The sequence below is a fragment of the Mustela putorius genome, unplaced genomic scaffold (assembly GCF_011764305.1).
Source record: "Mustela putorius furo isolate JIRA1106 unplaced genomic scaffold, ASM1176430v1.1 tig00000382_pilon_pilon_pilon, whole genome shotgun sequence".
Lineage (NCBI taxonomy): Eukaryota > Metazoa > Chordata > Mammalia > Carnivora > Mustelidae > Mustela > Mustela putorius.
Genome location: NW_025421367.1, coordinates 6441926 through 6463752, shown reverse-complemented (window position 1 = coordinate 6463752; position 21827 = coordinate 6441926). Strand labels below are relative to the sequence as shown.

At 38.6% G+C, this 21827-nt stretch overlaps 1 protein-coding gene across 4 annotated transcripts in view; it reads left to right on the top strand.

Annotated features, from left to right (window-relative positions):
• The window catches only part of CDS1 (CDP-diacylglycerol synthase 1), a 66716-nt gene extending 45937 nt beyond the window's left edge, over positions 1 to 20779 (top strand). For 3 of the 4 annotated variants that reach the window (XM_004779362.3, XM_045079415.1, XM_045079413.1), the window contains 8 exons: positions 3359 to 3417; positions 4997 to 5079; positions 6372 to 6459; positions 9272 to 9340; positions 10062 to 10214; positions 11593 to 11712; positions 13727 to 13830; positions 18175 to 20779. In XM_004779362.3, coding sequence (XP_004779419.1) covers positions 3359 to 3417; positions 4997 to 5079; positions 6372 to 6459; positions 9272 to 9340; positions 10062 to 10214; positions 11593 to 11712; positions 13727 to 13830; positions 18175 to 18304 — 806 coding nt within the window. In that variant the 3' untranslated portion in view covers positions 18305 to 20779. The remainder of the gene's footprint in view (positions 1 to 3358; positions 3418 to 4996; positions 5080 to 6371; positions 6460 to 9271; positions 9341 to 10061; positions 10215 to 11592; positions 11713 to 13726; positions 13831 to 18174) is intronic. The other variant, XM_045079414.1, reaches the window with a different exon arrangement.
• Positions 20780 to 21827: the final 1048 nt, after the last annotated feature.

Sequence of the window (21827 nt, the reverse complement as noted above, 5' to 3'; positions counted from 1 at the left end):
TCAATAAATTGTCAAATTTATTGAGGTTTGTTTCAAGGTCTAGTACATGATCTCTTCTGGAGAGTGTTCCATGTGCACTTAAATGTGTATTCTGTTGTTTTTATTTTTTAATTATTTATTTATTTTTTTAAAGTTTATTTGTTTATAATCTCTACACCTAATGTGGGGGCTTGAATTTACAACCCTGTGATCAAGAGTCACATGCTCTACCAACTGAGCCTGTCAGGTACCTCTCTCCTGCTGTTTTTAGATGGAATGTTCTATATATATCTGTTATATCCATCTGGTCCCATGTGTCATTTAAAAACACTGAATCTTTTGATGATTTTTCTGCCTGGACGATCTATCCATTGATGTAAGTGGTATGTTAAAGTCCTCTAATATTATTGTTTTACCATCAGTTTCTCTCTTTATGCCCATTAATATTTGCTTCCTGCTTTTAGGTGCTCCAGTGTTGGGTGTGTAGTTGTTTATAATTATTATATCTTCTTGCTAGATTGACCCTTTTATCATTATGTAAAGCCCTTCTTTGTTTCTCATTAGTCTTTATTTTAAAGTCTGCTTTGTCTGATCTAAGTATTGCTACCCTGCTCCCCCCCACCCCTGCTTCCATTTCCTTGGTTAATGCACTGTCATCACTTTGCTTTCAGTCAGTGTCTTTAGATCTGAGATGAGTCCCTTGTAAACAGCACATAGATGGGTCTTGTTTCTTTATCCATTTTGCCATTGTATGTCTTTCGATTGGAGCATTTAGGCCATTTACATTTAAAATAATTATTGATAGTTATGCTATTTTGTTATTTGTTTCCTAACCAGGAAACAAATAATTTATTTTTATTTTTTTATTTTTTATAAACATATATTTTTATCCCCCGGGATATAGGTATGTGAATCGCCAGGTTTACATACTTCACAGCACTCACCATAGCACATACCCTCCCCAATGTCCATAACTCCACCACCCTCTCCCACCCCCCCTACTCCCAGCAACCCTCAGTTTGTTTTGTGAGATTAAGAGTCACTTATGGTTTGTCTCCCTCCCAATCCCATCTTGTTTCATTTATTCTTCTCCTACCCCCTTAACCCTCCATGTTGCATCTCCACTTCCTCATATCAGGGAGATCATATGATAGTTGTCTTTCTCCGATTGACTTATTTCGCTAAGCATGATACCCTCTAGTTCTATCCACGTCATCACAAATGGCAAGATTTCATTTCTTTTGATGGCTGCATAGTATTCCATTGTGTATATATACCACATCTTCTTTATCCATTCATCTGTTGATGGACATCTAGGTTCTTTCCATAGTTTGGCTATTGTGGACAGTGCTGCTATAAACATTCGGGCACACGTGCCCCTTCAGATCACTACATTTGTATCTTTAGGGTAAATACCCAGTAGTGCAATTGCTGGGTCATAGGGTAGTTCTATTTTCAACATTTTGAGGAACCTCCATTCTCTTGCTCTTTTTGTGTGTGTGTGTGATTGATGAATTTCTATAGTCTTATGTTTGGTGTTCTCTCTTTTTATTTTTTGTTTATCTATTATAGGTTTTAGGTTTGTGGTTACTATGAGATTCATATATAACATCCTAAGTAAATAGCAGTCTATGTTAATTAAATGGTAATTTAAGATCTAATACATCCTTATTAAAAAAAGAAAAGAAAAAAATACCTTTTCTTTTTCCTCCTCCCCTTTTTATATTCCCGCCTCCATGTTTTATGTATATGTGATCATATTTTACTTTTTTAAAAAATGTTTTATTTAATTGAGAGAGAGTGTGTGTGTGCATGAGAGAGAACAAATGGAGGGAGAGGGGCAGAGGGAAAGGCAGACACCAGCCACCCCCCCACCACTGAGCAGGAGCCCAACACATACATGCCTTGATCCCAGGACTCTGAGATCATGACCTGAACAGAAGGCAGACACTTAACCAACTGAGACACCCAGGCACCCCTACATTCTTTTTTTTTTCTTTTTTAAAGATACATTTATTTATTAGAGAGGATGTGAGCAGGGGGAGGGACAATGGGAGAAGGGGAAAGAGAATCTTGGGCTCCACCACCCAGTGTGGAGCGTGGTGTGGACTTAATCTCACAACCCTGAGATCCTGACCTGAGCCAAAATCAAGAGTCTAAGGCTTAACTGACTGAGCCACCCAAGTGCCCCATGTCTTTTTTTTTTTTTTTAATTTATTTATTTGACAGAGATCACAAGTAGGCTGAGAGGCAGGCAGAGAGAGAGAGAGGGAAGCAGGCTCCCAGCTGAGTAGAGAGCCCCATGTGGGGCTCTATCCCAGGACCCTGGGATTGTGACCTGAGCCAGAGGCAGAGGCTTTAACACACTGAGCCACCCAGGTGCCCCTGCCCCATGTCTTTTATTCATAATTTTCTTACGTCTACTTATAGCCATTTCTTTTCTACTTAAAGAAGTCCCTTTGGGGGGCCTGGGTCGCTCAGTTGGTTAAGCCACTGCCTTCAGCTCAGGTCATGATTCTGGAGTCTCAGGATCAAGTCCCGCATTGGGCTCGCTGCTTGGCAGGGAGTCTGCTTCTTCAGCTGACCTCTCTCCTCTCATGCTCTCTCTCTCTATCAAAAAAAAAAAAAAAGTACCTTTAACTCTTCTTCTAAGACTCATTTATCTTTTATTTGTCTGGGAAACTCAAATTTAAAATGATTTCCTTGCCAAATGGGGTATTCTTGGCTGTAAGTTTTTTTCCTTTCAGGACTTCGAATATGGCACACCACTCCATTCTGGCTTGCAAAGTTCCTGCTGAAAACTCAGCTCATAGTCTTTTTATTTATTTATTTATTTATTTATCAGAGAGAGAGCGAGAGCGAGCACAGGCAGACAGAGTGGCAGGCAGTCAGAGGGAGAAGCAGGCTCCCTGCGGAGCAAGGAGCCTGATGTGGGACTCGATCCCAGGGCACTGGGATCATGACCTGAGCCGAAGGCAGCTGCTTAACCAACTGAGCCACCCAGGCGTCCCTCAGCTCATAGTCTTATAGATTTTCCCTTGTAGGTAACTTTTTTCTCTCTCTTATCAAATAACTTTCATTCAACTGAAATTCAGGATCTGTTTTTCTGTGTTCGTATATTTGCAAGGGACTAATTCACATAATTAATGCAGGGGATACTTTTTGAATTTATACCACAGAATATATTAGGTATTTTGGAGAACACAAGATTATTTCACTCAAAAAACTTTAATTTAAAATGTTTTTTATGAGTAGGAGAGGTGGCCTTTGAGTAAATGCTAAAGTATACCTTGAAGTGGTAGAGAAAATTCGTTTGAGCTCATGAATCTTATATTTTATAACATTGCACAACTAGCACATGTTTTTTGTTCTTAAACAGGTTTCTGCATGTTTGTGCTGAGCTTGGTGAAGAAACATTATCGTCTGCAGTTTTATATGGTCTGTATTAACCATAACTACATGTAATAAAAATGTGCTTGCCTTTTTTTTTTTTTTTTATAGTGAGAAGATCTAATCTGCTAGTTGATGTTTTGCCTAAATATGAGGGGTATTTCAATTTTGGATGACTGTTACATACAAAAGGTTTAAGTTGTACAATTCTTGAAGATTTAAAAATTTTAACTGGTTTCAAAGTATCTGATATTTTTCTATGGACAGTAAGTATCTTTATTTGTCCTTAGCTGAACATAAGGAGAACAGAACATATATTTTCCTGTAGCTGTGGTTAGTCACACAGTTAATTGCATAATTCTTTTTGCCCTAAGGTGTTTTATGTAGTTTATCATTGAACTATGCTTAGTATTTTATGAAATTTATTACTGTGTATGATGAATTTTTCTTATTTTCTTAAAAGGTAGCTAATTATAAGAATGTAAAATGGAAAATATAGTATTTAGATCTGTGAATTCATGTATTAATAAGGCTTGTTTTGGATTTGGATATATTTCCTGTTCTTTATGCTTTGCTTTTCTACATTGAGACATTCTGCTGAGCATCATCACTAGGAAACTGTAATATTCCTTAAATTTCTAATTTGGGGGAATCTTGAGGAGAGTCAAATTATCCATGAAAATCTAGAAACCATCAAGACGAGTTAGAAATAATAGAATCTCCTATGAAAACATAAATTTTATTGGAAAAAAAATCATTTATGCATTTTGAAGCAACCAAAATGAAAGAGAATTGGATCTTCTATGCAGATTAAAATAAAACAAATATATTATAAATCCTCATTTATTATTTACCAAAATGAGAAATAGGTTTATTATGAATAAATCCAAATCTTAACAAGTTTGAACATTTTATAAATTCCAGTCAAAATTATGAGACAGATATAGAAATGTTAAGGTATTTTTTTTTCCCATTCACATTCTATTCATACAAACTGATGCTAAAAAAATTACTAAAATGGCATCTCCCAGGCTAGATGAACTTGATGAAACACACAGGTTTGAAATTCTGAAATTGAATACTGTCCTTGAATGGTACTGTAAAGACCAACTTTCAAGTATGGAATGCTGGTGTTTAAGGGTAACTGGTCCCTGCTGGTTTGAGTTATCTGAAGGCAGAAATAACTCTCTATGGGAAAAGTTACCATAATGAACTCTGAAAAAGGAATAGCTTTTAGCATTTTTAATGCAGAAGGCAGCCAGAGCAAAATGATCCTCTCTAGATGCTGTAAGAACAGCAGAAATTTCTCATTATCATTTTAATCTAATGATTCAGGATTGTTGTATATTTTGTATATGTTTTTAAATTCAGTAATGTTTCCCAGTATTGTTAGCATTCCATTTTTGTTTAAATTAAGATTACTTTATTAAATGTCTTCATGGTTTTAAGGTTCAAGTAGACCCTCAAATGACTATAATTTACTAACAACGTTTATTTTGTATGTCCCTATCTTACAAACTTTGACCAAAAGTCATGCTAGAAATTTGTGTTTCAAAATTGCTCTTGCTTCCAGGGCTGCACTGATCAGCTGTGCTCACTAATTGTTGTGTTGTTGGGCTATTAACAGTTCGCATGGACTCATGTCACTCTACTGATAACAGTGACTCAGTCACATCTTGTCATCCAAAATCTGTTTGAAGGCATGATATGGTAAGGGGACAGCATTATGCTGCTTTGTGTTTATGTCCTAGCCTTTTTAAAGCTCTTTCAGTTGGGCAGTGTCTTATAGATTTCTACTAAAATGTACTCTTTTTTTTTTGTTTTTGTTGCTCTATCACTATAATATCTTACTGAGTTTTGCTTTACTCTTTGAAGACAAACACTTCGTTAACAACTTGAAAAGCCTTCTTTTTCGGCTTCCAAATAAAATGCAGGAAGTCCTCATCAAAGCTCCAAAAATTAATTACATTTTCAGGTGTACTACATCTTATATGCCTTTTTACAAAGCATACATAAATTTTAAAAAGAGCATATTATTTTTGTGAATGCAAAAGAATATGAAAGCTGGCTTGTGAGCAAACACTGTGCTGAATGAAAATTGGGTGGGTTCTCCTCTGCCTTTATGCGGGAGTGTCCAGATTTCAGATGGAATTACTTACTGTCTAACAGTGACTTGAATATTCAGAAAGCATTTTTTATTAGTTTAAAATTATAAAAATTATTAGTTAAAAACAGAGTGGAGAAAAGTGATTTAAGAAATCTGACCATGTTATCCCCACATTCTTTTTAAACCCATTAGTTAAAATCTTTATAGTCAATAGGTCTTTGTCAAGATAAAATCCTTCACAGCTTTGTGTTTTGTTCTAGTTTTTAGGGTGTGTGTGTGTGTGTGTGTGTGTGCGTGTGTGTGTGTAAAATGAACAGAATCATTTTGAGATTGTCTTCCATATACACTTTTAATTGATAGGGGGCAGCTACTGAACTTAGTGGGTTCTATAAAATTAGCAGGGTTTACTATAACTATAGGCTAAGGTAGAATTAAAATTGATAGTTCTTCCCGAGAAAGAATTTGTATTAAGTGCTTGTTATAAATTTATGAGATTATATTGTGTCTAAACAAATGACTCCTTTCCATTTTGAAAGACTGCTTGTTTTAATTCTTTGTGCTGTTATAACTTGTTTCTCATAAAACTGAAATTTGAAAGTCCATAGCTCTAGAAATGGATTGCTTAATATTAAAATTAAATTGATTATTTAATATTTTCCTTAGCAATATTCTCCTGATATGTTGATTTATTTATAGATTTTTCTCTGCTGAATTGCATTAAGCTGATCTGGGCAAATTTACTTGATATATATCATTTCTACTAATGTTTTGGCAAATGTTCTGGATGAGGCTGCAGTATAATCCAAAGGGTTATTGCATTGGTTCTTTATGAGTCATAACCTGTATAAATGTTTGACACTTAATCATATGGACATTTTTTCCGATTTTCTTTAAGGTTCCTTGTTCCAATATCAAGTGTTATTTGCAATGACATAACTGCTTACCTTTTTGGATTTTTTTTTGGGAGGACTCCATTAATTAAGGTAATGGAACAACATCTTGAGCAAGCCATTACCATAACCTTAAAATGAGCCACTGGAGAAAATTTCCAACAATTTGGTGCTGTTGTACATTTTTATTTGTGAGGTGTTTTGGTTTTCCCATAGCTGTATTTAACAGCCACAGTGTAGGGACAGTGAGCCATATTTCCCAATGATTCCATCTGGATACTTTGTGAGATAGTCTCTTGTCTGCTCAATAAGGACCTGTCTCTATCAATTATCCTTCATCTTGTGAAGGCTCATTTCATCTTTTGGCTGGTTTCTTTCTATTAGTTACAATGCAGGTCTTCCTTCTTCCATTCCATTGTAGCAACCCTACAAACAAGTCTTTCCTAGACTCTGCTCCTTTAGCAATTTTTTTTTGAAAGGGTCCACTTAACCATCTTCACATACTAATGTCCATCTGTAAAGCTTTTACACCCAAACTCATTAAAAAAAAAAAAAAAACCCTGAGGCCCTACAATAAAATACTGGTAATGCAAGTAATAAGTAAATGTTAAGACAAGGGAAAGAAAAATACACATGAGCAGACCATGTGGTTTTGCCTTTGATTTGGTTCTACTTACAGTCAGTGGAGGCAAAGAAGGAGAAATGAATTGTTATACAGTTCTCATTTTGGAGAAGAAACCAATTCCTCATGGAAAAATCATAGAACTAATTACTTTTAAACAAACTTTTCATGTTGGGGCTTTAGATAGGATTCACTCCATTCATGTAGAATCTTTAATAATATTCCCACAAATATGTTAATTGGCTCTTTTGATGTTACTACATGAAGGCAGTTTGGAGGGACTGAGACAGTTGTGCAGGTACCAAACCTGTTTTATCAGAATGATACAGGAGAGGCTTACGTGTTCCCAGAGGAAAGCATGAACTGCTTATCTTCAAGAAAATCTTCCATAAATTCTTCCCCACATAGGAGTCTAGCATACAACATCGGGCTAAGCTGTAGGGATACAGGCAAGCAAGCTATTTATGTATATATTTAAACATTTCTCAAGCTTCTTTTTTTTTTTTTAAAGATTTTATTTATTTATTTGACAGAGAGAAATCACAAGTAGATGGAGAGGCAGGCAGAGAGAGAGAGGGAAGCAGGCTCCCCGCTGAGCAGAGAGCCCAATGCGGGACTCGATCCCAGGACCCTGAGATCATGACCTGAGCCGAAGGCAGTGGCTTAACCCACTGAGCCACCCAGGCGCCCCTTTCTCAAGCTTCTTTAGCGTAAGAGTAGGTGATTAAATATTCAAGGCTTCTATATCAGATGAGAAGTTTTTGGCTTAGGAAGTTTTGAAAGAGGTTGTTATGGATGTAGAAGAATGTTACTGTCTGATTTTGAACATAAATTTCTAGTGAATTTAGGGCTGGATTAGTTGTATAATATACCCATATGTAATTAAACAAGTTAACCTCTAAATCAGTTTGATATAGATCAATTTAATTTGATAAGTTATATATATATTTTGAAGATTTATTTATTTAAGAGAAAGAGAGAAAACACAAGTTGGGGGGGAGAGGCAGAATGAAGGGGGAGAGAGAATCCCCAAGCAGACTCCCCTGCTGAGCACAGAGCCTGACACAGGGCTCAGTCCCAGGACCCTGAGATCATGACCCCAGCCGAAATCAAGAGCCAGATGCCCAACTACTGAGCCTCCCAGGTTCCCGATTAAGTTATCTCTGAAATAATCAACAGTCACTTTTCAATTTGAGTCAGCTCCTACTTCATGACAGTAATACTGAATTATCCTAGGAAGTGGTGTGTATCACTCTCGTCTCTGTGGCAGAATTGTTATCAGATTTATCAAGAAACTGTTTCTATTAGCGTTTTTGGCTTTGGCCTTTCATGAACATCATTAAGACAAGAGGTCTGTGAAGAGATCATGTAGTTTAGCCTGTCACCTGTTGCTGTCTGCATAAACTTCTGTCTGATATTTATTTGGCTTCTGTCCTCACCCGTCCACTGAAAGGGTCATCACAGAGGTCATCAGCGATCTTCTGATGACCAGGTCCCTGTGTATCAGTCCTTATCTTATAGGATAAGGCAGTTAGTGCTGTCCACTCCCAAATCTTTTCCTCCTGCCCCTGCATCACTGATTTCCAAACTTTCCTCCAGATTTCTCTGCCTGAATGCCCCATTGACTGAGAAACAATAGCCGGAATCTGAAACACTATCTATTCTTAGAAGCACAACATGTTCCTTTCTTCATGGAGACAGACATAGATTGTGACCAAAGGGAGAAGGATATGTGAATACTTGTGGAGCAAATACTGTATCTGGAGTGTTTTGCCATTTCAGAAAGAGGTCTGTCATATGCATGGCATTTGGGGGAATATACAAAAATCTGATGTGCTGCATTGTCCATGTTATGTGATATTCTATTTTTTGTCAGTAGTAGGTCAGTACAGATCGTATGTACTTGGAATGAGTACACTTCATCCTTATTGCAAGAACTATGCTATTGTGGGGGTTTATATAAGCTTTAAAGTCATGGGATGATGATTTTAATCTAGAGTTTATAGTTCTTTGAGAGAAAAAAATAAGTTGAAGTTATACAGAAACAGACATATATTCACAGTATGTCAAATATTTGAGGGTCTAATATGTTAGATATTACTAGAATTATTTGCACAAATAAGTCAGGATCATGGAGTGAAGGAAAAAGGGTTGCAGAGCCATTCCAATAAGAAAAAAGGAGAGATGTATAAGGTATTGTGGGAATTCACTGAAGAGAGTTTGCCTGTGTATTTGTGTTTTGTGAGTGGAGTAACTCTTTTCAATTTATTTGACCTTTTTTAGTTGTCGCCTAAAAAGACTTGGGAAGGATTTATTGGCGGCTTCTTTTCCACAGTCGTGTTTGGATTCATTGTGAGTCTTGCTGGGATTTTTATTTACATTTTGGAAAATGATGGCAAATTTTACTAATCTATTCTAAACCCAAAAAAACTGAACCACAAAATGTTAATAATGTATTTATTAAAACCCACTAAGCAGAACCAATTTTGTACCCCAGTAGCTCTGATCATGGCCTCATATCAGAATTACCTGGGGATTTTTTATAAAGTCTATGTCCCAGCCCTATCCCAAGTCCGTTAACTCCCCCAGCTGATTCTAATGAACAGCTAGGCTTGAGACCCATTGCTGTGCTGTTGTGTTTTGGTAGTTTCTAACAGTTGTTTTGCCTTCAGGGGGACCCAGTTACTGGGACAAGTAGTGGCTTTGAGTAAAGCAGAGAATGCAAATGATATTGAAGAACTCTGCCTCCTTAATGCATACCGGCTAGTTCACTTAGTGGGTACTGCTGTGAGCCCAACTTGTAGGAAAAGTTTGTTAAAAATAATTGACATTTACTTTTAGATATGCATAACAGATATTGTTAATGTTTCAAAAATTAGTGTACAGTTACAGAATTTAGGTTTTTATTAAAAGAGGTCTTGTGAGAATCGAAGTTTGTAATAAAATGGCTGGATAAAAGATAAGTATACAAAAACTGTTAAGTTTAAGTTTTTAATAGAATATATATATAAGCATATTTATATTTATTATTATATTCATTCACTGTTTCATGGACTCTTGCTTTGTTATTCAGGCTGCCTACATGTTATCCAAATACCAGTACTTTGTCTGCCCAGTGGAATACCGAAGTGATGTTAACTCCTTTGTTACAGAATGTGAACCCTCTGAACTTTTCCAGCTTCAGAGTTATTCACTTCCTCCCTTTCTAAAGGCAGTGTTGAGACGGGTAAGATAAATATAGTTAAGGATCCTGTATCCCAAAGATAAAGGTTCATTTAAAAGTAGCACTAAATTTCTGTCACCTTGTGATTTCCCTTTCTTGAACATAAAATGAATATTACTATCACAAACCAGCTGTCTATTAGGAATTTACTTACCTAGTGGTTTGAATGATTATTGATGGTAGTTTATCTTGTATTTGTTTTGAAAACATTTTTCAGTATTCCTTAGATTTCTGCAAATCAAATGGGTTACAGTGAGCTTCACTTGTAACTGGTAGGAATGGACTAAATTTAAAGCTTAATTAAAAAGGAATCAACCACTCAAAGATTCCTTGACTTTTAGGGGACCTTTAATAGTACAGAAAGCTGCTGCTTCTAAAAAAATCAGTTTCCCTTTGAAAAGCATACTGTTGCCATTTGAAGATAATGTTTGAGGTCTCTCACTGAAGGATGTTGACATGCTGTCCATTAGAACCCTGCTGATCTATGTCATCAAGACTGATGGGTGGTTGGTTAAAGTAAGGAATCAAACAGCTGCATGTGTGTGCTGTGTACCTGTGTGTATCTGAAATATCTTACCTAAAGTCCATAATTTTTGAGGAGGAGGTTAACCAACAAATGATTTCTCTCCTCGAGAATGCAATACATTGAATCTAAGAATTTTTTTCAGTGTCCAAGCCATCTGTAATCTGCTATAAAACTTTTTGATACGACTAGTCTTTGACTGGGACAAGACCTTTGCTTTGAGAACAGGTCCAGAGATTGATGTTCTGAATGATCTTTCTAAAGCCTATCTATTTCTGCACTATCTGCAGTTTGTAGTTTCAGTCTATTTAAAGTTGAGCAAGAACCAAGAATTTACTAAATAATTTGTGTGGAGAATTATTCTCAATTTCTATTATCTCCTCCCTGAATCTTATGACTGTCTTGCTGATGCTCAATTTGCTGGGTTTTTTTTTTTTTAAGTAAAAGACAAACTTTCCCCTCATTTTGTCATATACAATTAAAGTGAAATAAAATACAAAAGTTACACAGTTCTAGTAAACAAATTCAGAAATTAACTCAACTGATTCTTGGTAAACCTACAACTCAAGTGGTATAGAAGTTTCTAGATGAACTAAAGGATCCTGCCAACTGCAAGATTTTGGTGTGCCAGGTGCTGTCAGAATGCTTAGAGGGGGATGGAGAGTACTGGCTAAGTAGAGGATGGGAATAAGAGCTTACAACACGTTTTTCTCCTGTGATCCTAAGAGTTTATGAAGTCACCAAAAATGTGGTATAATGGTTTGATTTAATATTTATATCATCGTTCTTAGTGGAGGTGGCATGCTCAAATACAATTTTAATGCAGTTAAATCCCTTCCCCCTTTATTTTCTCTTTAGGAAACAGTGAGCTTGTATCCTTTCCAGATACACAGCATTGCTCTTTCAACATTTGCATCTTTGATTGGCCCTTTTGGAGGCTTCTTTGCCAGTGGATTCAAAAGAGCATTCAAAATCAAGGTGTGTGTTTAGAATCTTTGTTATTATTAGAGAATATCACATAGTTGTAATTTGGTTCTCTCTTAGTCTCCCACATTAAGCCGCTGGGCAAAAACTTTTACATTCTATTTGTTTCAGCCTCAGAGAAATGGGTCCTGGCTGATTTGAGTATATTCTCTCTTGTTAAATTTGGGACAGGCCATGTTAATACATTTTAAAGTGTCATGTCAGCCACATTTATAGAAGTGGCGTGTGTCAGTGTTGGGACAAATGCAGAATCTTGGTCCTTCAAGTGCTCCTCCAAAAATCCAGCTATGAGTCGTCCAAAGTTTATGTGTTGTGTCACAGTCTCACTTAAAGAGACAAGCAGGAGAACCTTTGGATATAACCATCCATTCTACTAGATCTGGGTCAGTAAACTCTTTCTGTAAAGGAAGAAATCATTTATTAATCTTATTGCAGCTACCCAACTCTGAACTCCACTATTGTAATGGAAAGCCCTGTGGCCAGTATGTCAATGAATGGCCATGACTGGGTTTTAATAAAACTTTTTTATAATAAAGTTATAATAATAAATAATAAAACAGGCAGTGGGCTCGACTAGGACTATGGGACAGTTTGCTGCTCTCTTTCCATGATACATAAAACTATCCCTATATTTCATTTCATTTGGATTCTCAGAAAGTCACATGTATTTATTATCTCAGCTCTTGTGCCATTGGGAGTCAGAGAATGGCTATTGAAAGTGGGGTGAACAGGGCAGGCCTCTCTGGAGGAGGTGGCATTTGAACAGGGGCCTGAGAAGAGAAGGAGTCCTATAGAAATATCGAAGGAAGAGAGTTCCAGTGAGTGCAAAGGAGAGGTGGAGCTTAGCCTGTTTGAAGGGGAGTGAGAACACTGTGTCTGTGGTAGAGAGGCAGCGATCAGACTGCAGAAATTGGGGGATCACACAGGGCCACGGAAGCCAGGGAAATAAAAAATACTCACTCAGTGAGCACTTAAAATGGAGAAGACACTATGTTCAGTGGAATGCAGCATGCAGAAGTGTATAAATGTCTCTCTTCTCAAGCTGCTCACCACCTACTAGGGGAGACAACATGTGCCCACAGTGAACCCCAGCAAGAGCTGCCCATGAAGACTGTCCTGTCGAGACTGCAAACAGCAGAGTGGAATTGAGTTACTATGGTTCTCTTGTTGCTTCTGAGAGTAGGGAGGAGAAGGAAGGAAATGCATTGTAAAAAAGTAACCGAAGAATTTTTCAGTAATTGTTTGAAACAAAGAAATGTTACATTTGGGATGGTATTTTCTTTAGTGGTCTCTAATGTGAGGTTTCTTCTTGAATGATAGATTATTTTGAGTGTCCAAAATGAAGGTATAATAGCTGTTGCATTTAGATTTTTTAGGTCGCCTGCGTACGTTAGAAGAGCATTCCGTCATTTCCATGTCCTTAGCACCAGACAGTGGGTATGTCTAGAGAATCACTTGAGAGACTTACTAACCATTTCCTTCACTTGGGGCATTTAATGGACTAATGTGCCCCACACGATCTATTTTGATTTTCCTTTTACCTTAATACTTAAAGGAGAATATACATTATAGTAGCAAAATATTTATTTCGGAGTAAAACTGTTACAATTATCATGAGTTAGAACTAGTTGTACATCTGTCAACAACACTCAAATAATTTCTGGGTAAACAGAAAAGTAAGCTAGAACAGTATCAGATTAATAATAGCCAGTAGCACTTTTGATTTAGAAAAAGCTTTACCAACTAAAAATGTTAGTACTAGATTTAATTAATATTTAATTAGTGTTACTTGACTGCTTTTAGTCAATTCGCGAGTCATTTGAATGTGGGTACATATTTGAAAGACGTGGTTTTAACTTGTGAGACGTGCTCTAGTAAGTCTGCCTTTAGTGAGGAAATCCAGTAGTATTTTTCTTCAGGCCCCTGGTGCCAAGAGACATTTACAGGTAGAAGTTTTATAGCAGGTGATTTTTTGAAAATTTGCTCATATGTTTGTTTGTTTCTGAAGGATTTTGCAAACACCATTCCTGGACATGGCGGGATAATGGACAGATTTGATTGTCAGTATTTGATGGCAACTTTTGTGCACGTGTACATCACAAGTTTTATAAGGTACTTTTAGATTTTTTTAAATGTTTTATTAAGATGATTTCTTTGAGTTCTCATTTCCATAGGCATTAGTTTGAACGAATTACTTTTTCTGTCAGTGGTAATTTATAATATAAAAAGGGAATGGCAGCCCCTGGAGTTTGCATCACATTGTAGCCCTGAGAAGTATGATTAAGAAGAAATGATTAAATTATAATTATTTTTGCACACATTTGCATAACTTGAGTAATAGTATATATCATGGTATTTAATAGAACCAAGGTAAAATCTAGGTAATGTGGGTGGTACTGAATTGACTCATCAGATTTCTTATTTTCTGTGGTATACAATGGTAGTGAATACTAAGTAAAAAGGAGGAGGGCGTAATAATTCATCCAGTCCACCAGCTATTGCTTGAGTGCCTGTGAAGTGTTGGGGAATGTTCCAGGCATGGATATAGCAAAGAACAAAACAAAGTCCCTGCCCTCAGAGTTTATGTTCTTATTGGGGAGCTGGAGAGAGAAGGGGCAGTAAAGGACAAAAAGCAAATCTAGTTTGTTAGCTGGTGGTTAAGTGCCATGGAGAAAAATAAAGCAGGCCAGGGGATTATGGTTGTAGGGGGGGTGGAGAGTGGGGTGGGGGAGTGTATGGAGAAGTGGGGTGAATGGAGGGGTGTTGCTTTTTTGTATAGGGTGGTTTATTCTTGTTATTAAACCATAAGGCTTGGGGGCGCCTGGGTGGCTCAGTGGGTTAAAGCTTCTGCCTTCAGCTCAGGTCATGATCTCAGGGTCCTGGGATTGAGCCCCGCATCGGGCTCTCTGCTCAGCAGGGAGCCTGCTTCCCCCTCTCTCTCTGCCGGCCTCTCTGCCTACTTGTGATCTCTGTCTGTCAAATAAATAAATAAAATCTTCAAAGAGTAAAAATTTAAAAAAACCCGTAAGGTTTGGGATCTGCCCTAAAATGCTAGTTTGTGGTGTGAAAACAAACCACAGCAAGCACATATTAACTTCATTCTCCATGGTCTCTGCAGAGTGGCTGACCACAGAAAACATGTATTTCCTTCAGAGAGTATTTAGAAATGCATATTTGTAGATCCCTAAACACATGTTTTAAAAATATACCCAGGGCAATGTTGGAATTTTATATTAATTTTTATTTTTCTTGAGCAGTTTGTTAGGAGTTTATGTCGTTAATCTTTTCAAAGAATCAGATTCTGGCTTTGTTAACTTCATGTTTCATTGATGTCTGCCTGCGTCTTTCATTCCTTCATCTTTCTAAGACACAACTTGCTGTTGCTTTTTGAGCTTCTTGAGATAAAGCTTAGTTTATTGATTTTCAGCCTTCTTGTCTGAAATGTTCATCCAAGACTATAAATTCCCTCTTAAGTACTGCTTTACTCTCACCTTACATGTTATGTTTGCGTTTTCATTCTCAGTTACAAGTACTTCCTGGTTTCCAGTATGATACCTGCTTTGGCATGTGGGTTATTTAGATGTGTGTTGATGGCTTTCCAAACAAATGGATTTCCTCATTCTCCTTCCTTTATTGACTTTTGCCTTCATTGTACATGGTCAGAAATCATACTCTTTATTATTTCAGTTTCTGTTTATAGAGACTTGTTTTGTGTCCAGTATTCTTGTCTGTTTAGTACGTGTCTGTGTGCCCGTGGAGCACATGTGCATCTGCATTGTGGGGATGTAGGGCTGTGAGTGTTAGCTACATCTTCTGTACTCATTGTTTGTTTGTTTCCATTTTTCATCTTTTCAGGAAGAGAGCTTCGTCAAAATATCCCACTGTGATTGTTTATTTCTTTTTAAACATTTATCTATTTATTTTAGAGCGAGAGAGCCCAAACAGGGAGGGCAAAGGGAGAGGGAGAATCCCAGGCAGGCTCCACAGCCAGCATGGAGCCCAACTCAGGCCCGACCCCATGACCCTGAGATCATGACCGGAGCTGAAATCAGGATGCTCAGCTGACTGAGCCACCCAGGTGCCCCTCCCCCACTGTGATTGTCAATTTACTTATTCCTAGTCTGACAGTTTTTGCTTTATGTATTTTGTGGTGGCTTTAGGTATATACACATTCAGGACTGTCCTATCCCCCTGTTGAACCACTCCTAATATTGATCTGTAATGTCCATCTTTATATACTGTTTGCTTAAAGCTTATTTGGTTGGATATTAGAATAATGGCATCAGCCTTCTTTTGGTTAGTATTTGTATAGTGCTTGTCAATCCTTTTATTTTTAGCATTTCTTTATCCTTATTTAAAGCTTGTTTCTCTTCTAACAGGCATATAGCTTGATCTTAGTTTGTTTTTTTTTTTAATAACCCAGAGGACAACATTTTTCTCTTTTTTAAGATTTTATTTATTTGAGATAGAGCGCACACGCATGCGAGAGAGAGAGGGCATGCATGTGTGTGCACATGAGTGGGGGGAGTGGCAGAGGCCGAGGGAGAAGCAGATTCCCCACTGAACAGGGAGCCCGATGAGATCATGACCTCAGATCGCAGGACCCTGAGATCATGACCTGAACCAAAGGCAGACAGATGCTTACCCATCTGGGCCACCCAGGTGTCCTTAACTTTTATCGTTTTAATTGGAGTGTTTAATCCATTTATATGGTAGTTCCTGATATATCAGAGTATTAGTAATTAATGAATCCTTTGGACTCTGCTTTCAGATGGTGGCAGCTTCTGGGCATTAAATCACTTTTTTTTTTTTTAACCTCTTCTCTCAGTAGAGAAAAGTCATGCTGAGCCACATTGTCTACCATTTGAAAGCAAATATTTAGACTAATAGAAATACAGGGCTAGTGCCAGGGTGCGTCTTGCTGGGAGCACCTGCTGACATAATTTTGTATTTAGCTGAACTTGCTACAATACTCTTCCTTTCCTCTGTGGGTCCTTACTCTGGGTTTGTTATGAAGTTGCTGAATCTTTTCATTCAGCAAAGACAAGCTGTGCCCTGACTTGAGTAGATAGTGGTGGTGAGAGACATCTGGCGCACTTCTGGCAGATGTGGAGCTGAACCTTGTGCACAAAGGTGACCCAGGGGATGGATGATCTGTGCTCTGGTGTGGTTGGTTTAATCAAAGACTTTTGTTGGGATATCCCTAAATAGCAGACATTTCCTTGTTACTGGGTTTTCTGTTTCCTAGAATTCCATTTGAACTGAACAGTTCTAAAAAATTTAGTTATCTGTGTAAACATCCTTCTCAGAATTCGGTGCCCTTCTCCATATATCATTTATGTCTTGCTGTTTTCCATTGGATTTTACTAATGTCTCTTTCCAAGAAGTGAACCATAATCTGTTTTTCATATTCAGATGGACTGTAGAAATTGCAGAGAACAATACATATATATTGATATCGGAATTCTGTTCATTCTGAATTTGACAAAATAGCACTGTAGAATATCACACAGGTGTAAATGAGTTGAGTTCCAGAGTCGGGGGTGGGGGAAGTTACTAACCCCTGACTATATGAGTGTCAGAGCAGGGAAAGAGAGACAGTCCTGTTTAAGACCTTTTCTGATTCAAGTGCAACATGGAAGGGTGGGAAGAAGAGGGCTGGGTTGGGGAGGTAGGGGAGGGGGAGGGCTGTTGGAGGAGATGTTCCCGGGAGAGAAGGGTGAGCATGCTGTACCACTGCCTTGTTGTTGCCTCGGTTCTCCCCGGTTCTCCCCGGCTCACTTCCCCTCCGCTGGAACTGCTGTCAGGTGGCTGAGGCGGGCGGGCTATCCACCTCTTTGTCCTTCTTTCAACTAGAAAAAGCCCACTTTTGTTTCCTATATTGGGGTTCACTGAAGACTTTCTTTGGACAAAGCGTGTGCATCTACTGTAGATCCCGGGTAGGGGCTTCAGTGCCAGGTCTGCACCTTTGTGTCCTGTCTCCGGAACATTCATAATACCCTAGGGGCACTTACTGAGGTTTCTCTGAAGCTAAAACTTGAAGGTATATTTTCATGTCCTCTATAGCTTATATCCACTGGGATTTCGCTTCCTTCCTTAAAGGGTGGGTGGTCCTTGTCTTGACCAGTTTGGATTCGTTCCCTGTCCCCACCTCTAACTCAGGTTGCTCTTTTGAGATGTTTTGTAGAACTTAGATCTGCACCCCCTAGATTGCCTAATGCTGTTTGGGCATTTTGTGTTTGTGCATTCTTCCCAAATCTACTGTATGCCTCTCGGTGCCAAATATCTCTGGGGCTTTTTCTCCCCCAGACACTGACATTGGGCACTAAAGCGAGCTTGATCAGTAAAGGTGGTTACTCTGCACTTACATGCATGATTTATTTTCAGTTGAAGGTATATGCTTCCTTTAGGTCTCTCAAAATAACACGAACTTGGCCTTTTCTGCTTTATTATCAGGGGTCCAAATCCCAGCAAAGTGCTACAGCAGTTGTTGGTGCTTCAACCGGAACAGCAGTTAAATATATATAAAACCCTGAAGACTCATCTGATTGAGAAAGGAATTCTACAGCCCACCTTGAAGGTATAGCTGGATCCACAAAGGGAAGGACTAACCATAAGGAGTTCTACAGGAAAGCACTGACCGATGAAATTTTGAAATTGCACAGAAAACTTGTTGAAAATGCAATAGATTGAAGTTTTATGACACGAATTCTTTTCTCGAAATTACTGTGAATATTTAACACTTACTTGATCTAAGTTATGAAATAAGTAGCAAATTATCAGCAAAAAAATCCTGTACTTTTTCTAAAGTGTATTTTCTGATGTTAACTTCCTTCCCCAACTTGCTAGGTTTCATAATGTAAAAGACTTGTGTTTTAAAGATTCAAAGGGAAAAAGAGTAAATTGAGGATGTCTTAAGATTGCATCTGGCATTGTGCCCTTTGCACAAATATTTACTTTTGTACTTGGAGCTACTCTTAATTTTAACAAAATGTTTTGTGTAAGGCACAATAGGAAGTTAGTTCTCCTGCACTTCCTCCTCTCAGTCTGAAGTCCTTTCTGAAGGGCTGAGTTGGATCCAAAAAAGAAAAAAAATCTTGTCCGTTTTTCAAAGAAATAAGTAATCATTTGCCAGGGGAAAACATGCCATTTTTAGATAGGTTCAAAAAGAGCAGATACCAAACTCGACTCCTGATAAAATCATTTGGAAAAACATGACAGTTGCAAAAAAAAAAAAAAAGTGTTCAAGAAAAACAAAGGAGAATTCTGCTCTGAAGGACATGATTTAGGCATCTTTCACAGATTCTCTCCACAGCCTATCACAGCTCAGAAGGTCGAGGATGGAGATGAAGGCCCCCGGCCGCCTCTTGGTCGAATCCTCTGCTTTTCTTTGTTTCCCAGTGAACTGGTGTCCATCAGTTCTACAGCCTCCAAGCCCGTAAGATCAGTGTAGGGGGTAGTGAGCTGGGGTGGTGGCTGACGCAGAGCTGGAGGGGCCTGTCCCCAGCTGGGGCTCTGCAGGCCTGTGTCCTGGGGAGCCTCCCTGCTGGCACCCTGGGTGGGCAGCCCTCGGGACACTCACCTGGCGAGGAGGAAGATCAGCCCGCAGACTCAAGCCCAGGCCCACTCCCTGCTAACAGCTCATCTTCGCTCCCTTCCTCTTGTACATCATGAAATCTGAGGACATCAGCTGATGATTTTTTTCTTCCAAGAATGAAAATCAAGCAGAAGTGATTCTCATCAAGAACCAAAAGCACACGAATGCCAAACCTTTCCTCTGTGGGACTGGACACTGTAACCAGATGAGAAGTGTATTCTCATCAGTGACTGTGAATAAGCTGCGGTTGCTGTGTGCGCTCCGCGACCGTATTTGCTGTAGAGCACGGATCGGGGTGGGGCACAGAGCCTTCCAGACGTGGCCTCGTGCTCTGTGGCGTACTGTTCAGAGGGGAGAAAAAGAGATTTTCAAGACTGTTTTGCTAATGAAAAGAGTAATATTTTTGTTTAAATCAGAAACAGATTTCAGTTATTTTCTATTTCCGTTCTCCTCCGGTACCTGGAATAAGAGATGATGGATCTGCCCAGGATCCGTGGATGTGAGTCGGTAACTGGCAGCTTCTTCTGTGCACTACAGGCCTGCAGGAGATCTAGTTACACTCTGTACCAGGGATCTGAGTTCTCGGTTTGGCACGCACGCAGTCAGTTTGCCTGCACGGGATGTGTTCAGTCAGCATTATTTAAGACCGTCCCGTAAAAACCTAGAATTGGCACTGGAAATGTTATTACAGAAGGGAATGATTCCTTTTCGAGTCAGGCTACCTGCAGGTTTGATTTTCAGCATCTCTCATTTATATTTGCCTCATTAAAAGCTCCAGATGCTGATCGTAAAAGAATTTAGGTTAGCAGAGGTTAAAAAATACGATGAAAAATTTGCCACAGGAACTTACATTGAAAACTTGGTGATATGCGCAATAAGAACTTCTTGGAGATATGTGGTTCCCTCTGCATTTTTCTTTAAAGTGATTGGTGAGGCACTGCAATGCAGAATTATAAGAGAGCATTACTGAATACACGTATTATAAAATCAATCTTATTATAAACAAAATATGAAGCTAGAAATATTTGGGGGTCACAGTAATAATAGCTTTCATCAAATATACTTTTAGAGTTGGGTGTACATTATTCTATATATAAAAAAGTAAATTCTTAATTTTAACAGAGCTCTAACGATTGACCTTTTTAGTGTACTTTTATAGCATGTATATTAAAATAGAATATATTTTAGCAAAAGATTGCCATAAAACCCTGACTTTAATCATTTTTATATTCGTGCTGTGAAGAGAGCTTCAATTCCAGTGTGGGAATGGGGTGAAAGTAAAAGGCTGGGAACTTCCTTCACAGTAATGGCTACTTGTTCCAAATTTGCTATTTTTGGAGGGACTGTACTTGTACTAATTGCTTGACTTTTGAATATGTGGGATGCAAATGTTTCCTCAGTGCTTTTCCCCTGTGGTGATACATACACATTTACTGTCTGTGAATAAAAAGACCACACCTACCACCCCTCCCCCGCTTTTGTTTCGTTTATCATCTCTCTTTCGCCGGACTTGGGTTTGAACAAAGACAGTATCACCTCGTTCAGTGCAAAAGGAAAAAGTAGAAAGTGGACATATACTGTATATGGGTGGAAGATAGCTTATGATTTGTGTCCAGTTCTCTGAATCTTTTACGAAAACTGAGCTAGGAAAATAAAATTGAAACAAATCATATTTTGACTCTGTTGTGCCATTTTCTCACTAGAGAATCATTCATTCATTCAGCCAGCATTTACAAACTGACCACAGCTATGTAAGCATTGCGTCTTATCTGTATCCCATTGCCAGCGTCTCCAGGGACACCTTCAGGGCTGGGATCCGTACGTCTGTTATGAGGAAACGTGTGTGTGGAAAGGTGATATCCTCGTAATAGAAAGAGTACTCAATTTTTATGTTTTCCACGGCTTCTAAGAACGTATTGACTTTTGTGACTCTCCAGTCTGGTCCCCTAAAGCTTTAAGCTATATGGCTGCTGAACGGCAGCAGGTTTTTATTTTTATTTATTTTTATTTTATTTATTTTTATTACTTATTTGATAGAGACACAGTGAGAGAGGGAACACAAACAGGGGAGTGAGAGGGAGAAGCAGACTTCCCGCTGAGCAGGGAGCCAGACATGGGGCTCGATCCCAGGACACTGGGATCATGACCTGAGCTGAAAGCAGACACCTAACGACTGAGCCACCCAGGCACCCCTGTGGCAGTGGTTTTGATCAGCCATTGTGTCCCCAGTGTCTGGCTCCATGCCAGCACCCCTGAGGCCTTTGAGCTTCTGAATGGATGAACAAGTTTAGAGTCTGAAGACCCAATTGTGCACATTTCTACTTGTCTTCGTTGGACAGCCCTTCCCCACCCATCCCGGTTTTCATTTGCATGACCCTAAAATGGACGTCATTATTCCTAGTTCTTAGGGTTAGGGATTAGGTAAATAAAAGTTCATAGGAAAGGACCGTGATTTGTGTCCTGCATAAGGAGCTGATCTGTATCCTTAGTGTCCTCTCTTCACCCCTTCTGC